This window comes from Cavia porcellus, unplaced genomic scaffold (genome assembly GCF_034190915.1).
Source record: "Cavia porcellus strain 051 isolate PalLab524CR breed Dunkin Hartley unplaced genomic scaffold, mCavPor4.1 scaffold_11, whole genome shotgun sequence".
Classification (NCBI taxonomy): domain Eukaryota; kingdom Metazoa; phylum Chordata; class Mammalia; order Rodentia; family Caviidae; genus Cavia; species Cavia porcellus.
In genome coordinates, this window is record NW_026947494.1 from 83,973,705 (window position 1) to 83,995,210 (window position 21,506).

Below are 21,506 nucleotides of genomic sequence, written 5' to 3' on the forward strand. Positions count from 1 at the left end.
TAGAAAATGTGACTGTCACAGTGAGTAAAATGGCTTCTTTGGGAGGGTAACTGAGCTGGCAACAATTTTAAAATAGCAGTTGGATAAATCTCAAATGAGTTCATCAGTAGGGAGAATTTGACCAAACAATTAGACACCCAAAAATGTCACGGTTTTAGAAAGTGACAAAACCAAACGGATTGCTTTCATGTTTTGGTTTTCTGAGTCAGGGTCTGAGAAAGTACTCCAGGCTAACCTCACTCAAGGAATCCTCCTGCTTCAGTCTCCCAAGTGCTGAAAAAAATGGTGCTAATTGTGTTGTAATTTTACGGCACAAAGGTTAGTAGTTTACAAGGCTAATTCTTTTTTTTTTTTTTGTCTTTTTTCTTTTTATTGGTACCGGGGATCAAACTCACGACTGCCTGCTTTACAAGGCAGGCGCTTATGCTGCTGAGCTAAATCCCCAGCCCCAAGGCCAATTCTTTGAAGATAAAACAGGACAGGTAGTTTGGTGTCAAGACTACCCTAAGTAAAGAATGTGTCTATTTTCCCCCTTGTATTCCTTATCAAACCTGTAACAAAAAAACCTCCCAGGTTTTAAAAATAAAAAATCTGGTCAGATTTGAAAGTACCTACTTTCTTAATTTGTACCTCCTATCTCAAGCCACTTACAATTTAGATTGCTCCACCCATTGTCACTGCATTCTGCCTGCCCTGCCAGCTCATTCTGGAGGATCAAAATCACTGTAGCACACATGTGACACACTCATAAAAGGGACACTTTCACCAGCAAGTCCCTTGTGGCTCAGGTGGTGGTTAGGGATGCATGAGGTATGTGTTGATGGGAAGAGCTGGGAATTGTGTTGTTCTTGCCATGGTTTAGCATTTTCTGCTGATGACTATTTTAATCTCTTGTCTTGTACTGTTGTATCTTCTACAGTGGGCTGTCACCCAGATTTTTTTTTCAGTTTTTTGGTGATACTAGGGATTGAATCTAGAGTCTTCGCACTGAACTCTTATTTCTGGCCTTTTATGGAGTCATGCAGACTGGATTTGAATTTGTGATGTTCCTGTCTCACCCTCTCGGAGTGCTGGGATCACAGGCGTGTGCCACCATGCCCTTTCTTCCCTAGACTCTGGTCCCCGATGTGTCAGGACTGAGAGGGAGAGGGCTTAAGATGCTGCATTATGGCCTATCACGAATCCTTATCCTGATGGGAGGCTGAGCTTGCCTTGCCCTGCAGATAAAAGGGACACATGGACACACACCAGTCTTGCTACTTTAAGAATGTACTTTATACAAAATAACCAGTTCATATGGAAATAAATCTACAGACCTCCAAGGTTCCAAAAGCTTTTTAAAAAGTTCTTTTAACAAATTATCCAATACACAATATTGTACTAACTATTGAGGTAAGTGTCGCTTTCAGTGAAACAGGAAATCAGCAGACCACCACAAAATATACATAATATAAAAATAAATAGCATTGCCCTTTCCAGTACTGGCCAGGAAGGTTCACAGGGCTCTGGCTCGCAGCAGGAGCTAACTGCCCAATGCTGAGTGCTGCAGGCTGCTGGGGTCTAGAGGATTCCCAGGAGCTGCAGCAATACAGGCGAGTGAGGTACCTGGGCCCCTGCTGGGGGACAGGAGGGGCCACACTGTTTATCCATGGGCATCAGCACTTCAATAACTTAATATCCACACCTCTGTCCCCATCCACCCTTTCAAAAACACACATAGGACAATCATCTGGTTATTAGGCAGAATGAGAAGAAGAGACTGTCGAAGTTCAATTCCAGCAGGAGACAGTCTCTCCACATATGCAGGCATCTAGCACAGAGAAGGACCAACATCCAGCCTGGAGAAGAAAAGCTAGTCACAGATTATCTGAGCTGAAATGCAGTAAAGCTCAGTCAACTCTGCTTTTTCAGAGGGCGAAGAGTGAGGCTCTGGGTCTTAAGGCTGCACAGCACAGTTGGGAGCCCAGCGTCTTCTCATCCAGTTAAGACTCAACCACACTCGTAGTTCTCAGACAGCAAACCACTGCCTCCACGCTCAACTCACACTGCAACTGTTCCAAAGAGCTATGTTCCAGGGTAAGACACCCCAAACACCCCAGGATTGAGCACTACATGCCTCACTGAAACAGAACTGATTTCCCTGATGTGGGCCCATGAAGAATCTGGTCAGGGGGTGAAAGGACCCACAGACAAATACAAAAGAGAAAATAATGCTAGAAAACTCCTAGTTTTTATTTCCTGGAAAATCGAGATTCTCACAAACCTTATCACGAGTCTGACACTACCAACTATTTTTGCCTTCAGACTCTTCTTGATTAAACTTTCCTATGTAATTTCAAATTAGCTTTTAAGAACAGTATTAAACTTATAAATTTGAACTTTCATTAAAAAAGGGAGGGGAGGGGGCTGGAGGTTTAGCTCAGCGGCATAAGTGCCTGCCTTGCAAGCAGGCAGTCGTGAGTTCGATCCCCAGTACCGGTAAAAAGGAAAAAAGACCAAAAAAAAAGGGAGGGGAAAACATTTTTAATCACATGCCATAAACTGAAAGAATGAATAAACTATAAGGCTATTTGTGGCAAAATTGATTTTTTTGTTTTGTTTGAGACAGGGTCTCGCTACGTGGCCTAGCCTGGCCTCAAACTCAAGAACTATCTTCTGGCATCAGACTCTCAAGTGCTGGGATCACTATATTCAGACATGACACCAGACTGGGATTTTGTGTTCAGGACAACATTCAGCATATGCTGTGATACACCACAGGATTTAGCTAAACAATAATCTCTGACATATACACGCCATGGAATAATGCTGCCAAGTGGTTAGTCTGGAGAAGTACTTTGAAGGGAAAGGCTAGAGTAAATTAACATTTAATGCTAAACTATGACATGGGTGGTAGCGTGACCATGATCCTAGGACTCAGGAGGCTGAGGCCCAAGGTTGCTGAATTCAAGGCCAATCTGAACCACATAGCAAGCTCCTGTCTCAAAAAAACCAAAAAGAACAAAACAAAATGAAAAAATTGCTTTTGACAGAACAGACTATAGGAGTTAATGTCTCCTAAACACTCAGGAAGATGAGCATGAGGATTCTCAGTCTGAGAGCTGTTTGAGACAAACAGGAATTCAAGTCCTGCTGATGAGTACTACCAGAACAGCTAGCTCAACCTGACTCAGGACACCAAAACAAAACAAAACAAAACAAAACAAAAAACAAAACAAAACAAAAAAAAAAAACAACTTTAATTTTTATTCTTTTTTCCCCCCGAGTCAGGGTGTTGCTCTATAATTTAGGCAGGCTTTAAACTTACTGTGTAGCCCAGGCTGGCCTTAAACTCACAGCAATCTACCTGCCTCAGCCTTCCAAATGCTGGGATTATAGACATGTACCACCATACCTGGTTCAATTTTATTTCTAAAGGTGAAAATGTAAATTTTATGAATTTCCCCAACCCAGTAGTGGGGATTGAACCCAGGAGCTACAGCTGTTTTTTTTTTTTTTTTGTCTTTTTCCTTTTTATCGGTACCGGGGATTGAACTCACGACCGCCTGCTTGCAAGGCAGGTGCTTATGCCACTGAGCTAAACTCCCAGCCCTGTTTTTTTTTTTTTTTTTTGAGATAAAGAGTTGCTAAGTCACCACGTTGGGCTCATATGGTCTTCTCCCTCAACCTCCCAAAATACTGGGGTTACAGGCATGTCACCTCACTTGGTTGAATCCTGCATATTTTGTCCTTATATAACCTTCACATCTGTCTATTAACAAATTTTAGCCAACAGCATTTGCTAATTTATTATACGCCTCTGGTGGCGAACCCCTAGCCTTACACGTACCAGGCTAGGGCTCTACTACTGAGCGGGCTTTCCTATTTTTCAATGGACAGATTTCAGAAGAGAAGTAAAACTAGGAATTTTCTAAAAGACTTTCCTTTTCTTCCTGGATCCTTTATTTCCTCTTAGTCCTTGAAGAAACACTTTCTAACTTATTAACAAATCTAATCAAGTTAAGTTATGAATGTTAAATCAAGCAGGAGTGGGAATATTTTCAGTTATCCACAGATCTCAGCCATGACCTACTGGGGACCACTGATAGGCAGCACACTTGACAAGGTGACAGACCTACAAGATCTAAAGGACTGTCTAGCCTGAGAGCAAAGCTTGCGAGGATACCTTATACACTATTTTCTAATTATTACATATCACTTCCCTACAGAGAAGATGGCAAATGCATTTGCATCTGCTTTAAGACACTGCATGTGCTTAAGACACTTAGAGAAGTGCTAGAGGAAGAAAAGTGAGAACAAAAGATCCCATTGGGGTGACTGATGAGGGGTTCACAGCAGCACAGGTCCTGTGTTTCTGAGGTCTGGCAGCTCCAGGCTGCTCTTTGCAGATCTGCACTTTGAAGATCAATGAAAGCTGGGTCTCTACCAGACACAGATGAAGCATCAGGCCTGTAATGGCTGATCAAAATTCTACCCAAAATGCAAACAGCTGATAATCTTGCTATTGCTTTTGTTCACAGTGTTGCAACATAGTAGTTCAGTTTTCTATTGCTCTTCCTTAATGTTTTCTCATCAATCTAAACCAAGAAAGGAAGTTAAGGATTAAGGGATTTACTGATTCCCCTCCTCTACATTGTTCACAGCATTTCTGTAGCAACAGGTAATCAGGAAATGGGGCTCCAGAAGAGTAAGGAGGAAGCAATCTCAGCAGAGAGCATTGGGCAGCTGCTCCAGCCTTAGTAACGTGGAAGAGGTCCTGCAATTTTGATGTCCTTAATGGGAAGAAGTCAAGGCCTCTTGTTTGTGGCAGAATGCTTTTTGCTCTGAACTCAAACAGCATGTAAGAAGTCTAACCAGCTCACACCAACTGTTTGTTCTTTCTCCTTGTTTTTACCTCCACACAGAAACTGAAGTGGTCATGTTCTGACCAAGTTAACTCATGAGCCTACGGGCGGAGCAGATCCACCCACAAATCTTCTGGCTTCTGTTTACTCCTCTCAACCAGACTGCCAGTTCAAGTCTGACAAGACTTACAACCAAGTGAAAATTCAACCCGACAATTCAATCAGCTTGGAAATGCACTAAATTTAAACTGAAAGTCAGCTAGAGAAAAATTCATAATCTTGTGTACCATACTTCAAAGGCATCTATTTTTCATGTGTGCTCCACTTGATACTGCTTGATCTCTAAGCCACACGTTCAGGATGACAAGCATTCAACACCTGGTATGAATTCCCTTCTACTGGAGCCAGGGTCTTGGGTGGCATCTCTGTAACATGGCTGTTGTGATCTATTTCCCTTCCCTCTGACTACAGAGGTTCAGAAGGCTGCCAACTACATGTAATAGAAATGGAGCCAAAGGGTGCTGCCAAACCTTCTTGCAGTTAAATTTAAAAAAAACTAAAACAGATTATTATTTTATGGAGACATCTAATATCACAAAAGTATGTTTTAAAATACATACTATTCTTTACAAAGACTTGCAACTTTAGGATGATTTTAGTTTTTTCTTTGTGGTATATTTAAAAGTTTAAATGTGGGTCCTAACTTTGGTGACATATCAAACAAAGTAGAAAATGGTAAACAGAGGGTCCAGTGTAATTCACTTCTACTATAGTAATAAAGTAATTTAATACTGGAAAACTTTCCTATAACTGATAGGACAAATGATTTCCAAGAACCTGTCTTTGATAGCTATTTTAAATCACCATGACTGATTTTACTATGATTCACTTAAACTGAGTAACAACTATAGATACTGAAATATACCTAAATTCAAACTGTGAATCTAAAGAATACATTTTCCCTATTCAAACCTGTGCAATTCCTTTATTAAGACTAACATATACACACCTGAGTAGTCACTTTCACAAAATGTGATTTGTGCCAGAAAGCTTTGTGTGATGCCTTCTAGATCACAGTCCCAAGAGGCCTGTGAAGAGGGTGATTCTATCTTTTAACGAGTGAAACACTCTATTGATCCCAATTCCTGATACTGGTTTGTAGGTATCTATCTGGGTGAGGCTGGTGGCAGAATCAGGAAGGGACATCACTTTCCAGTCTGGGACTTAGATCACCAGACAGAGCCGCCTGTCTTCTGGGGTGAAGCTCCAGTGGGCCACATGAGAGTACTCTGCTTCAAGCTGATAGATGGATCCGGAGGGTGATAAGCCAGCTGTACTCTGAGGCTGACTGGAAGGAAGTCCTTTCGCTGCTAAAGGCTGGCCAGTCACTAAGCAAACAGAGACTGTGGCACATAACATAACAAGATGAGACTTTGCCTACCCTCTTGTCCAGCTCCTAAAGCGTTCAGTGTGCCATGATTGTAAACAGACAGAGACCACTCAAGTGCTGTGTGCCCACCACAGTTGGGACTCCCATTTCTTCCACATCCCCACCCCCCACCTTATATACAATACATTCACGACCAACAAAAATCATTTTAAAAGGCAACATGAAAATTCTGTAAACTGGACCCAGCTCCAAAAACATTAATACTACAAGTAGTCCCTTCCTTGAAGATATACCTGAGATTAGCTGCTCATGAAAGGTTAAAAGCACCACTCCATTCCTGCTAGACCCCCTCCCAAGTACGAAGTGATTTCCCTGAACAAGTCCCAAGATCTGGAGAAGTTGGTGTGAATTCCAGGTCCATTTGTTCTTCCCAATTGTGTCAGCCAGTACGAGCAGCCTGCCATTTGTGGAGTGTACTTTGAAGGCCAGGGAGTGGCTCCAGCTCCTAGTAGTATGGTGTGCTTCATGTGAAGATGTGGAGCAGGGTGACAGGAATGGAGTTGGGCATGGTCATCCCAAATCCTCCGTGTGCTGTTCTCTTCATAGGCAGCTTTTCCATTCCCTTGTGGGTTATTTCCTCCTTGCACTAGCTCTGAGGCAAACAAAGAATACTTTTTGTTTTTACAAAAAATTAAAATTTGCATCAAAGGGGGTTGGAGACACAGCTCCATGATAGCGTGCTTGCCCTAGCATGCATGAAGCCGTGGGTGTCTTCCCCAGTACAAAAATTAGGTCAAAGAGCTAACCGTGCTCACTTGCACAGCCACAGTTTATCCCCAAAGGGTATACCTGTGGGGCCTGGAATCCAAAGCTAGAGTCCAGGCCAGTGATGGCAAACCTTTTGGAGACAAAGGCCCAAAGCGCAACCCTAAACCCGTGTATTGCAAAGTGTCAACAGAGCAATTAAACCTGAATACTAAGGTTTTAGCTTAAAAATGAAAACAAATTCATATATTGACATCTTTTGTCTTAGAAGAAAAAACAGGCTTGCCACCACTACACTCAGCCCCTTAGCAGGTGCAGAACTGTTTGCTTATTAGGAAATGTTGTCATGGCTCATGGTGTTTCTGGGGGTCCGGGAAAGGCCCATACAAGTCACTATGTGCTGCAGCCTCAGCACAGGACCTGTCAGAACAGCAGCTCTCACAGGGAGCTACTGTGCCTCCAGAACTGACTGAACCTGTTCTCGTAGGAACAGACCAGGACTGTGGGCAAAGAAAGATGGGCAGATAGAATGGGAAAAAATGAGGCTTAAGAGCTGGGCATGGTGGCGTACACCTATAATCCCAGCATTCGGGAAGCTGAGGCATGGGGATTCTTGCATGTTTGAGACCAGCCTAGGCTACAAAGTGAGCCTGAACTGCATAGTGAGCCCCTGTCTCAAAAAGAAAAAAACAAACAAAAAACCCCAGAAAAAACCACAAACAAACAAAAAACCAACAAGAGGCTTAAATAAATACTGGCACAGGTAACTGTGTCAAAAAATAGGAAAAAGGGCCAGGTGGAAAACAGAGAAGCTCCCTCTGAAGCCTCTGCAGTGGTCACTCCCACTTTGGAGGATGACTACAGGGCCTCGGGGATTGCTTTCATCTGGGTGTTCATGATACCTGAAGCCCCTTTCAGGAAAAGTTCCTGTATTAACAGAATACTTTAAAATGTCCTCTCAAGGGTTGGAGGTAAAGCACCTGCCCACCATGCACAATCCTGAATTCAATCCCCAGGACTGCAACAGTCAACAAGCAAGCAAGCAGGCAGGCATGCAAATGTCAAGCAAGCAAGCAAGTTATTCTCAGCACAGCAAGGTGGTCATGGCCAGGTTGAGAGTTCTAATCTGAACTGCTTTAAGACTCAGAACTTTTTTTGTGTTATTATGTTGAGACAATACTCAAAAAGGTTCACATTTTGGAGTGTTTCAGATTTCCAGATTAGGCAAAGTCTATGCAAAGTATTTCAAAATCTGAAAATTCCTGAAATCTGAAACACTTCAGAACTTCAGAGAATTGATAACCTATGTTTAAAATCCTATACCTGGAGGAGTAAGAAAAGCTTTAAGTTTTGATAATTCTTACCTGATCTAGAGGAAGTGTTGGGGGTTTATGGGGTGGTAGCTGTTCTGGTGATGCCACTGGTGCTGGAGTCTTTGGGAATGAGGGCAGAGACTGGACGGCATGCATGTGCATCCTGTAGCCATAAGAAGGACACAGTTAACAATCAGTGAAGACGTATTCATTACAGAGGAAAACATACTTTAATCGTGAAGAGGCTGCCTTAATTATCCAGGTGACGTAACCTGGAATCATCAGTATGGGGACAACATGATATTGCATGCTTCATGGTATGATGGAATAGGAGGCACCTAAGCATGGGCAAACAATGAAACAAATCTATAACCTGGGCACTCTGCATGGGAACTGAAAAACAAAAGGAAGGTAGGACAATTGCTATAAATTAAGGAGGTTAAAACAGAAATAAAATCAAAAACAAATTCATGAGCTGTGGGGTCTAGATCATAAACAAATCAAGGGAGAAAACTGTAACTCTATTTTTTTTTGTGTTGGCGTTTTTTTTTTTTGTACTGGAGATCAAACTCACAATCTTGTGCTTAGTAAATTATAACTCTTAAGAAGATGTTTTAGGGACAACTAGGGAAATTCAAAGGACTATATGTATGAGAGACTGCTGTGTTAACTTGGTTATGCTAACAGGTTTGTTTTTTCTTTTTCCTTTTTGGAGAAAGGGTCTCACTATGCAGTTCAGGCTGGCCTTGGACTTATTTTGTACCCGGGCTGGTTTTGAACTTGCAGCCATTGTCCTGCCTCAGCCTGTTGAGTGCTGAGATTACAGGCTTGTGCCACCACACCTAGTTTATGCTAACAGTTTGGAGACCATGTACAGAACTGTCTTTGTTCTTACAAAGGTTCTTTTGTTCTTGCATGCTGTGGTATTTAGGGGTTAAGACTATGATGACTACAATTTAACTGCTTTAGGAAAAAAAATACACATATTCAAAAACAAAAAGCAAATATGGCACTGGGTATGGTGATGCACACCTATAATCACAGCACTTGGGAGGCTGAGGCAGGAGAACTGCTAGGAGTTCAAGGCCATCCTGGGCTATGTAGTGAGTTCAAGACCAGCCTGTCTGAACTGCAGAGTGAAACCCTGTTCCCAAAACAAAACAAAAACAAAACAAAACATAACATAACATAAGCAAATATGGTAAAACTTTAGTTGGGGAAGATAGCCTGATGGTAAGGTAGAATGGCAGAGGGGAGAGGTACACAGAATTTTAAATTGACGGCATTGATTTAATGACTGACTTTGTTGGCCATTTATGTGTGCGTGTGGTGTTGGGAATGGGAACTCAGGCCTTAGACATGTCAGGCAAGTGCTCTACCAATGTACTCCCACAATCCTTTTATATTCTTTTATTTTGAAATACTATCTCAAAAGCCCAGATTGGCCTTCAACTTGTGACCCTCCTGGCTCAGCTTCTTGAGTACCTATGATTACACGCATGATTGCAGCTGGTTGAAAAAAAATTTTTTTTTAAGAAAGGGTCTTGCTACATAGGCTGACCCTGAACTCACTACGTAGTCCAGGCTGGACTTGAACTTTTGACAATCCTCTTACCTACCTCTTGAGTTTAAATATCTTTTATACATTTATTTGAAATTTTCCTGGATGGCAAATCATTTTACTGTGCCCCTTTTTGGGGAGTGTGTTTGTTAGGATAATAAAAACCTTCTGCATGTTAGAAAGCACTGTAGGACCCAGCCCTGATTCTTTTTTTTTTGTGCTGAGAATCAAACGGAAGACCTTCTGTTTGTCAGGCAGGTGCTATGCTACTGAGCTGTATGCCCCACCCCTCCCTGATTCCTAAAAATATGACTACAAACCTGAACATGGGGAAGTATTTTACTTACTTCATTTCTGGACAGATCAAATTTTTTCACTCAATTATCAGGGACAAAAAGAGATGAAGAGTAAACTTTAGTATTACACTACTTCCAAGGTTAGACCCATTTTACCTTGGCCAGTGTCGATGTAACTCAGCAGAAACTTTTAACGGCCTCTGCCTATAGCAGCCAATTGTGGCTGTCAAGTTCCCAATGTCAAAATCCAAGCAGTCATTTAAATAAACACCAAATCAGGGGTAGTGGTTTAGGGTATAGCTTAGTGTGAGATCTCATTTGAAATCAAACACCACATTAGGAAATAATTAAAGCACTAAATAGAAATTTGTTTTCACCAGGGGAAATAATATCAAAGATAAAACTGGGTTCTAGAAGATATGCCTAAATTTCTACCAAGTTTTCATCATCAATTCACATGTTTTTTTGTGGTCCTGGAGTATTAAAGTTTATTTTTATTCCTAAGGCTATTTTGATTTTTAAAACCAACATGTTAGCCGAGGGTGGTGGCGGCGGCAGCACATACTTGTAATCTCAAAACTCAGAAAGCTGAGGCAAAAGACTGCCACAAATTAGGGCCAGACTGAGCTATATCTTGAGTTCAAAGCCAGCCTGAAGCTGGGCACAGTGGCACAAGTCTGTAATACTAGTACTTGGGAGGCTGAGGTAGGAGGACTGCTGTTCGAGGCCAGCGTAGGCCACACAAAGTGAGTTCAAGGCTAGCCTGAACCATACAGTGAAACCCTGCCTCAAAAAAACTCAGCCTGAACTACATAAAATAACTTTGTCTTAAAAAATTTTTTTTCAACGTCTTATTTTTTTCAAATAACAGAAACAAAAACAATTGAACATAATCTTACCCTGTTGGTCTGTACATTTCCTGGAACGGTCCCCTTATTCCACTTCCAGTGCCAATCTGCTCCATCATTACAGCTTGAAAGTGCCCCAAGCCCTCTTCCTGGCAGCGATAGAGGGGGCCCTCCTGGGAGAGGCCGTTGGCTTGAGTGGCCACCGGATGGTGAGGTGGGTGGGCAGCTACTGGGGAGGAGTATGCTCGGGGTGGGAAATGACTAGCTGGCCGCTGAGGTGTGTAAGGTGGCCCCGTTTGTAGCATCACGCCATGGGGAGGGAAAGCAGGTGAACCAAAACCCATCCCTGAACTCAGAGGAGGTGGAGGAGTTCCATAAAGATATTCACTGGCTGACAATGAACTCTGTCGCTTTGTAGCTGCATTATGGTTGTCTAGGTCTAAAAATTCTTTGGGACTCTCTGGCCTCTCCACAGATTCATCCAGCTTTTCTTCCTCTGGACCTGGATTCTGCCCGTCTGTTGGGACGACTTTAGCAGCCACTGTATGTGTTCGATTTGGGGAGGTTAGGGAGGCACTCAGAGCCTCACAGCCTTGCAGATCAGCCACAGAATTCCTATCTGAGAAGAGGGATCGCTGCGGGGGAGGGTGACCTGCTGGGGACCCACCTGCACTTCCCTGGGGATGGACAGGTCGCTGCCAGTCAGAAAAGCCCTGTGGACATGTGTAGTAAGGAGTGCGCTGGTAGTGAGAATAGGAAGGCTGAGGGGGTGGCTGGTAGGAGTACCTCATTCCTTGCGGGGGTCGGTACCGGGGAAAGACTCCGGGATGCGGACTGGTAGACTGAAAGCTCCTGGGGGGAAAATGCTGAGGATTTGATATTGCTGACTTTCCTCCCATCATAGGGCCCAACCCTTGCAGGCTTGGATTGATGTGGTAATGTGCAGCTGAGTTAGAGTATTCCAGGCCAGGCATGTACAAAGGAGAAAATTGGCTTACAGTGCCTGCCACCAAACTGGGGTCTGCGCACGGGGGTGTAGCTGCATTCTGTCCTGTACATGGAATGGTCTCCTGCAGTATGTTGCCTCTGGGGCAGAGTGGTTTTTCTGAACCATTGCCACCAAGGCTCTTGCCCTCCGATCCACAGGGGGATGCTTCACCAATGACTCCATTTTCAGGCAAAGGGCCTCTACCTGCAGCTGCAGAGAGGTTCCTCAAACAGCCTTGGGGAGCTGGGCTGGGGCAGCTGTTGCCTGAGGGCCAGGTAGTCTTGCCCTGTGCTGTTTGACAGTGGTCGGAAGATTCTGAGACATCGTTTTTGAGCTCTGGGCCCACTGTTTCCCTTTCTTGTGGGGAGCTCTGCCTGGGGCAGTCAGACTGCAGGGGAGGTGTGGGGTGAGGTAGTTTTTTGAGGTACAACCCCTCTGAAGCACTGATGCTGGGTGGTTTCTCTTCAAGCCCAGGCAAGGGCTCTGCTAGAGAGAAAAACAAAACAAAACAATGTAAAATTCAGTAGTTGAAATGACAGTATTAATGGAGGTGATTAATAAAAAAAAAATGTAGTAAGTATGCAGATGAAGAGGGCCATGGTTAAGGTAACACAAATGTCAGCTGGGTATTATAAGAGCCTGTGAAAGGAGGCATGATGCTGGGGGCCTCCAAGCTTCCCTTTTGCAAACCTAAAAGTACAACCTAGCACTTCTATGGCTGCTCATTAAGGCCTGGCAAAGAGTGGAAGCACTCTTGCCTCCCACCTTCTGTACAATGCGGTCAGATTAGTAAAAGGCCACGATGTAATTCACGGCTCATGGATTCCAGGTACACACATGTGAAATGTGGTAAGAGCACTGGCATAATTGGGCACTCAGGGCAGCCACATGCCTGACTTCTGCCCTGAAAAACAGGAACTCCACAGGAACAGTGAGTAAAGTCTTCTTACAGTGCTCTCAGTACTTACCTAAAATATGGGATTAGCCAAGATTTGGTGAATGAATAAACTTTGAAAGTCTTTTTTTAAAAAGAGTGCTGGAGATGGAACCCAGGGCCTTGCTCATGTTAAGCACATGTTCTACTACTTGGCTTATCACTTGTTTGGATAGTTTTAGATAAGATGCCTACAGGAAAAAGCCACTCAACCAAACTAACAACTTTCAAAGCCATTTTAGTGAACTTAAATAAAATCAATCAAATTAATTTACTAGTCTCAAATCTTTGAATACCTTAGATAATTTATCTTACTATGGTACTGACACATTAATAAGGTTTTAAATAAGACCACAATAATATGACACACACACATACAAATATGACACATATATATGATCTAATGACAAAGTTCTTCACGTATGATCAAAATTTTATTCTGGTAATAGTCCTTGAGGAAAAAATCAAGGATTCACAATGACTTTGAAAGACTATTTCAGGCTATCTGTGAATTAAAGCTGGCCTTAATGATCAAAGTACAAATGGTATAATAAAAAGGAAAAAGATAGTTTTCATTATTCAGTTAACATAAAACTTGGTAACCAGCAAACAGACTTAAGAAGGTGCCATGACTGGGAGTATTCTAAACTGCTGAACTGTATACGCTATGTAAAAAACCATTATTGGAAACTCTGATGGAGCCAGTGTGTACCAAGGTCTTTTCAAAAAAGAAACACTGGCTGGATGTGGTGGCTCAGGCCTGTAATCCTACTAAAAAGGCTGAGGCAGGAGATCGTTGCGAGTTCGAGACCAGCCTAGGCTACAAAGTGAGTTCAAAGCCAGCCTAAACTGCACAAAGAGACCCTGTCTCAAAAAAGACCAACACACACACACACACACACACACAACAAAAAGGAAACACAAAGTTAAGTCAATGTCCTGAGGTAATTTTATCATCTTTTGTGAGAGTCCAAATGTCTCTACTTTCTAGCTGCATACTGACAAAAATTACATATAGTATATTTTAAGTATCTACCCCTAGGAATAACCATCACACAAAAATCTTTTCATATTTCTCTCCATTTAATCTGTACTCTCCTTAGAAGGCATTTCTAAGGAATAGGTTCAAGCCTGCTAGATTTCATTATCATTATTCTTGGCAGACATAGTCATATATCCAAGGTACCAGAGGAGGAAACAGAGACAGAACTAATTCCCTTGTAACAACTTTCAACTTAGTTAATTTGAAAGGCAGTATAAGAATGCAGTAGTTAAATGTGTATGGTGATCAAGTCTGGGCTCAAATCTCAGCTCCACCATGTACTTGTTGGATGACAGCAAACCATCTAGTATCTCTGTGCCTCTGATTCTCTATCTGGAAAACATTACATTAATATTAGGATATTTGGGGCTGGGGATTTAGCTCAGCGGCATAAGCGCCTGCCTTGCAAGCAGGCAGTCGTGAGTTCGATCCTCGGTACTGATAAAAAGGAAAAAGACAAAAAAAAAAAAAAAAAAAAAAAAGGATATTTATAGTGGCTGTCACAAACACTTGTTCTGAGAAATAAGCAAGTTTTATGAAAGTCTCAGAGTTCCTCCCACAGTAAGTACCAATCATTGTAACAAACATTACGATGATGCTGAGATTTTTACTTTTTATTTTTCTTGAGACAGTTCAAGCTAACCATGAACTCAGAATGCACCCCCAGGTTGACCTTGAATGCAAAGCAATCTTTCTATCTCAGCCTCCCAAGTGCTAGGATTATAGACATGCACCATCACAGTGGATGACACGGAGATTTTAGACTAAAGGAGTATGATGCCAGCCCCAACCTGAATTGTTTAGGAGAGAAAGGCTGGAAATCAATTTGTATTTGTTTTCACATTCTGTGTGAAAGGATTACTAATAAATTAACAGCTGATATGGCCAAAAGTCATAAAAAAAAGTTACCTTGGTCATTCTCAGGTTCTTGCATCTCACTGGTACTCTGTGTCCTCCCAGGGTTGCCTGAGGCAGGCTTGGGGGCTGACACAGTTACTGATGCTGAGTGAGCCACCTGTGGAAAAGGGCCAGGGATCTGGGAGGCAGAGGGCTGGCGGGGGTGGTAAGGCACACCTGGTGGGCAGACGCGGGAGGACAGCTGCTGCATGGCGATCATCTCAGGGCTGTCCATCATGGAGTCGCCCCCATGAACCCCTCGAAGGGTTGGAGATGGCCCTCCAAATAGAGAACTTGCTGCTGGGGCTGGAGATGGCTGCAATCGATGTCCAGCCGACTTACAGGGTGGTCGCATATACCCTGAGGAAGGAACTCCATGAGGTAGAAAGCTTGACTGTTTAGGCCACTGGTTTGAAGGGATAGGTGGTCTCATCACTCGAGAATCTATCATGTGACCAAGGGGTCGAGACTGGTGAGAGGGTCCTGGCCCCAATGGAGGCTTCTCATCTGGCCCCAAGGATCCTGGGTTGGTACCACCATGGTTCCCATTCCAGACAACACAGGGTCCTCGATTCAGGTACTTGTATGACTGATACACATGGCTAGGAGGAGCTTCTGGGCTCTCAACAAAATCTGGTGGTCGAGGTGGAGCCCCACCATACCTAGGAGAAATAAATGCTGGCTGGAATGCAGCTGGAGGATACAGGTTTCCATCCTGACTGGGACCACTCATCTGCCCAAGCTGCAAGGGGGCAGGGTGGGATCTCATGTTAGAAAGGTGTGCCAGCCCTCCACACACTGGCTTTTCTTCAGAAGCCCCTAGCTGGGGTCCTCGGTGGCTGCCAATTCCAACTGCAGGCTGGCAACAGAAAAGACAAGAGGTCAGAGTTAGTCAGACTCATATATCAAGGCAGATCTTTGCAATGAACTTTACCAATATGGAAAACCCTCTCTTTAAACTGTGTCTGAGGGTCCCTGGCTACTTCATCTCTGCACTGGGTGCTTACCTGCACAGAGAGGGACTGGTGCTGCATGGGTTCTCCCGGGTGTGCTTCTGGGACCTGAGAGGAGCCATATAGGTGGGCGGGCTCTGCTCCTTGAAGAGGGCCAAATGTTCCAGGCACTGCTGGCCTCTGGAGCAAGAAGGTGGGAAAGAGAAGATAGCTTGACACTGGGTAGATAAGGGTTTCTCTAAGGACTGCTAGTATATGCACCACCGTGGGCAGGGTCATTCCTGACTGTGTAGTATGTTCACAGGCCAGGAGAGAAGATTAAAACCATTTCTTTTTTTTAAACTACCTACCCCTGGCATACCCAGAGTCCTTTTAGCCACTGTGGTGTGAATGGCAACCTACTACTGAAATTTAATGCCTCACGTATGTATACAGTTAACGTATTATATGTATTTCTGTGCTTTACACATGAAAAGAGCAATTTGTTTTGTTTTCCCTTGAGGTCTTTTTTGGTTTTGTTTTGTCTTTTTCCTTTTTATCAGTACCAGGGACCGAACTCACGACTACCTGCTTGCAAGGCAGGCGCTTATGCCGCTGAGCTAAATCCCCAGCCCCTTCCCTTAAGGTCTTGCTATGTTGCCCAAGGAGACCTTGAACTCCTGGACTCAGATCAAACATCCTTCTGCCTTAGCTGGGACCCTCATCTGTGTACTTCCCTACTCCCTGTCTTTATTTAGTCCCAACTTTAGCCCAAATTAAGAATACATGATTCAGATCCTCAGGTTCATAAGTGTGATGATTGGGTGTTCATGCTGCATGAATGACATCTGCCTCCTTTTGAACCTTGTTACAACATTGGCATATTACCCATCTGACGTGAAAAAAAAAATACACGATTCATATTATTAAGAGAAAGGAAGATTTGAAATAAGAAGAAAAAGAAATCACCCATGTATTAATTTTAGAGAATGTGCCAACTGGTCAGCCCTTCCTTCGTCGTAATATTGCCAGCCTGGAGAAGCCTTACCATCTGGTTTAAAAGTGGGGCCTGGTTGGGCATCCCACCACAGTGCAGGGAGTGAGAAAAGCCTGGGCCATTGGAAGTGCCTGCATCTCGAGGCGACTGTGCAGAACTCCTGCTCTGATCATCCTGAGAGGAGGAAGCTTGGCGTGTGGGGGGCAATGATTTTCCTCCATTTTCCACTGGCTGCTGTTTCCTGCTGGGCCCTTCAGAGTCTCTAGAGCGAGTCCATACATGGCTCCCACTACTTCGCCCAGCCCTACTCCGTCTTTTCTCCCGCTTTTCATCCTCTCGAATCCAAAATTCTTCATCCGTATCCCCATCTTCACCAGGAAAGTGTTTCATCATTGCTCTATGGAAACACCTCTCTAAATTATCCGACATCTTGGTGTACTCTATAAGAACAAAAGGATTGACCTGAAAGTAGAGTTTAGATCCAGCTGGGGTATACTCTACATTAATTCCTCATTGAGGTATATTATTTGTGGAGCTATGCTCAGAAAATGAAGACATGGTTTCTGTCCATAGAAGCACAAGAAGCATGACTGAAACAGTCATACTAGGACCACTGCCTCAAATCAGAAGAAATGTAGTTATTTAAGACTAAAATATTAAAATTATTAAATACTATCACTGAGTCTACTTAGTTTTAAAAACTAAAGCATTTGAGTTTGTCTATATATAACCCCAAGTTTTAGGACTTGGAACCACTTATGGTTTGATATTAGAGCTATGATGCAGTCTTCTCAAAATGATTTTACAATGACAGGCTGGGCTGTGGCTCGGTGACAGAGCACTTGTTAGCATACCAAGGTTCAATTCCAGAGGACAGAGAGGGAGGTAGAGAGTGAGCTTCTCTAGTTTTAGTCCTATCTGTGGAGACGAGGCCTGGGACAACTTAAAGCCTGGTCTGTGGGGTGAGAAATGGCCTGTGGCCAGACAGCTTTCTGTTATACTCTTTTGTCCTATAGCACAGAAAACAGTTCCTGGCTAAGAGCCAGGCCAATGTAATAGCTTTTAGATCACAGTTTGATAATGTACATTTGCAATGAAAGGCATTTTATTCTAATGGATAATGGATAGACATACACTTAGCACAAAATCTCTTACCACTACTTTCTCCATTGTATTTTCGACAATTCCTGAACATAGTCTTCATGTCGTTTACAAATTCCTCCTTGGTACAGTATAAACCTCCATTCAGTTTCTTCTCCATGCTTGAAATATCCATGGGGATCTAAAGTAGGACACATAACTAATTTAATTACTATACTAGAATAATCCTCCAACCAAACATCTCATAGTCCTCAAGAGGCAATGTCACTTTGATATCGTAAGATGTTCTGGAGCCAAATGTATACACAGAGACTTGCTTCTGCAGAAAAACAAGCCAACATAAAACTCCAAACCCAAGTATACATCACATGCTTACATATACGTTCGAAGATACCTTAATAATCTGATAGTAATTAGGGGCATAGGATTCATCCACAGGTTCCAAAAAGGGCCAGGAATCCTTGTGAGCCTTTACCACATCCAGAACTAAGAACCAAAGAAGAGAATTTAATTAATACAGTTGCATGCTAATGTTTCTGTTAGAAACATATTAACTGAGAATGAGAACTAACCTTTATACATGGCAGTGAAATCATCATCCAACTCAAAGCTATGAATCAGAAAATAAGACATTAGTAATAACTCCAACTACTTTCTCAACTTAGCTTTTGGTTCAGACATAGTTGACTACACTAAGATTTGGAATAGTCTTAATAATTCTTTTTAGGTAAGTCTGTCAACAATGCTAATGTTCTCTGAAAAGGATACCAAGATTAGGGATAGTAAACCTTAACATGAAAGGGAGTATCACTGTTCTCAAACTTTAGACAATGGAAATGTTTTGCTCTAGGTTTATTTTTGGGACCTAGAGAGTAAAGCCTAGAGTAGTGATGCACACTTGTAACGCCACTATCACTTGCAGCAGAGGAGCTCAAGTTTGAGGTCAGTTTGAGCCTTAGAGTGAGATCCTGTATTAAAAATCAAACCAAACAAAAGCATATGACAGAATGAACTCATTAGCAATGAACATTTACTCATTTGTTTCGAAATTTCTAGCATGCAATAAAGATACAAATGGTACCCAGTAATTTCAAGAGAAATCACAATTTAGAGTAAGTTGTGCACATTTTAAGAAATAATTTTAAGGAGCTGGGGATTTAGCTCAGCGGCATAAGCGCCTGCCTTGCAAGCAGGCAATCGTGAGTTTGATCTCCGATACCGATAAAAAGGAAAAAGACAAAAAAAAAAAAAAAAAATTATATAACCACTGAATCTGATTTCATTAAATTTAAAAAGTTAGGACAGTAAGAATTTTGTGTAGAAATATCACTGTGCTTCTAGAGTGTGGCAGCAGGAGGAAAGGAAGAAGGGACGAAGAGGAGACAGGTGGGTCTGTGTGGGTGGCCAGGTCACTGGGGTCAGGTGGAGGCTGGAGGTTGAGGCTCATTCTGTCCTTTATTAGGTTTTCTCAGCCTTGAAATGGCAATGCCACTGCTGAGCGCACAGGGATCTATATGGATTAAATGGGGAAATGTTCATCAGCAGAGGGCCAGGTGCTCTTGCTGCTGCTGGGATTAAATACTCACAGATCCTTTGTCTTCTTTCCTTCCCGTGCGGGAGAGCCGGGGTCCAGGTGGGAGAGCTCTGGGGGCAGCTCCTTGCCCTGGGCCAGCAGCCATGCCCGTTCTTCCCTGAGCTTTCTCCTCTTGGCACGATCTGTAAGGGGCAAGTACGACTGAGTCTGTGCATTTGCTTGTTCTTCCACTGCCCACAGTGGTCTTTGCCACACACAGGAACAGGGCAACTTGCTCACTTCATTCAAATGTCACCTCTTCAGACAACTCTCATGATAATCTTGTTTAAATGCTACTTCTATCATGTCAGTCTACCCATGCATCTGGGTTGTTCCTTTTAGATTCCACTAGTACCTTGAATTCCACAGTACTGTATCTCTATTCCCCATCTTCTCACCATTAAAATGGAAATTCCACAAAACAACTAAGTTATCTTGTTGACTACTACTATGTAGAACAGTGCTGGTGCAAAACAGGTGCTCAAATAATTGCTTAAGAAAGTAATCCTGGTGCCTGGGGATTTATTTCAGAACCTGTCAGGCAAGCGGGAGGTTGTGAGTTCAATCTTTGGTACCAAAACAACAACAACAAAAACACAAAGAAAGTAAAGCAGTCCTATAACAGGCATTACTAATTTTATGGGTATTAGAAACTAAGCCTGCAAATAACGTTTTGGACCTGTCTATATAAAGTAAAATGATGATGGAATACCTAATAATCCACTGTAAAATATGAAGAAATGAAAGCCAGTTATTATCTCAGAGTTTAAATCTAATACCAGAAACAAAACACATCCAACACTTAACAAATAAAATAAATTTGTAACTCCCACGAACTAACAGCTTTAGAATGAAGAAATCAGCTAGACAGGGAGAGGGTCAACCCAATGAGGAATAGAAAGAAACACTTCAAAATGGGAAGGGAAAAACCACATGAGGTCATAATCTTTTAATTTTCATAGCCAACATTTACCTAAATTTTGCACTGAAACATCATACTGAGAAAGTCAAAACCACACACTACTCTGTTTCATTAAAAAATTAAGAGTTCTAGGAATTTCTTTCATTCATTCAGAGACACTATCTTGCTCTGTAGCCAGGGTAGCCACAAATTTGCAGTCTTGCTGCCTTAGTCTCTTGAGTGTTGAGATTAAAGGTGTATACCATCATGTCAGGCTTCTATATATTTATATAAAAGAAACCACTCAACATTCAGGAGGCCAAGGCAGGAGGAGTCTAAGTTTGAGGTTGGCTTGGACTACACAGCACACAACCACAACCACAACCACAAAGGGGGCAGGGGGAAGAAAGGAAGCTTTGGTCTATAGCCAACCATGACAAATGATCTGTTATACATAATTTATCATGGTCAGCTTATAAATACAATTGCTATCCAAGAAAACACTTTTTATCTTTGGCACTGTAGAATCATAAACAGACAAACAGCAAGACCAAGAATCAGACCTATTTTATGTTTCTCCTTGAAATAAAATAGACCTACTAACTGAAAAAAAATTACTTTGCCCTAATAGTACTTTAGAACTAATACCTACATAAAAATCTGAGACATCTCTCATGTATACCTTATTTATGATAAAATCATCTGTATCTAGATACAGTAGTACATGTCTATAGCACTGCAGCACTTGGGAGGCTGAGCACTTGGGAGGATTGAGAGGTGGAGACCAACCAGGCTACATAGCAAGTTCAAGCCCAACCTGGATTACAGGTTACAACCCTATCTCAAGAAACAAAATAAAAAACCCAAACCCAAACCAACCAACCACGAAACAAAAGATAGACCCAGAAAGCTGAGGCTGCAGAAGGGTACAGTGCTTCCAGGTAGGCGTGAAGTGACCCTAGCTGCTGCATACATCTTCAGTGGAGCAGCCATGGGGGGCCCACCTGGCCCCATACTGCCTTGGCGAGGCCTCAGTGGAGCCTGATCTGTTGCACATGCTCACCCTCCTGCCTGACTACAGCCTCCCCAACCAGAAGAAGCTTGGGATGGTGACCATGCAGCAA

At 42.7% G+C, this 21,506-nt stretch overlaps 1 protein-coding gene and 1 non-coding gene across 5 annotated transcripts in view; one reads left to right on the forward strand and one right to left on the reverse strand.

Moving 5' to 3' along the window:
• Positions 1–1,257: 1,257 nt before the first annotated feature.
• Positions 1,258–21,506, reverse strand: part of LOC100727621 (chromatin remodeling regulator CECR2) — a 159,842-nt gene continuing 139,593 nt past the window's right edge. For 2 of the 4 annotated variants that reach the window (XM_063258655.1, XM_063258653.1), the window contains 10 exons: positions 19,495–19,624; positions 18,481–18,518; positions 18,303–18,394; positions 17,963–18,089; positions 16,859–17,247; positions 15,886–16,011; positions 14,891–15,737; positions 11,069–12,491; positions 8,364–8,475; positions 1,258–6,886 (listed from right to left, as the gene is read on the reverse strand). In XM_063258655.1, coding sequence (XP_063114725.1) covers positions 6,881–6,886; positions 8,364–8,475; positions 11,069–12,491; positions 14,891–15,737; positions 15,886–16,011; positions 16,859–17,247; positions 17,963–18,089; positions 18,303–18,394; positions 18,481–18,518; positions 19,495–19,624 — 3,290 coding nt within the window. In that variant the 3' untranslated portion in view covers positions 1,258–6,880. The remainder of the gene's footprint in view (positions 6,887–8,363; positions 8,476–11,068; positions 12,492–14,890; positions 15,738–15,885; positions 16,012–16,858; positions 17,248–17,962; positions 18,090–18,302; positions 18,395–18,480; positions 18,519–19,494; positions 19,625–21,506) is intronic. The other 2 variants (XM_063258656.1, XM_063258654.1) reach the window with 2 other exon arrangements.
• Positions 16,606–16,708, forward strand: LOC111757875 (small nucleolar RNA U13). Its single transcript, XR_002792128.2, has one exon. It is a non-coding gene; the product is annotated as a small nucleolar RNA U13 (small nucleolar RNA).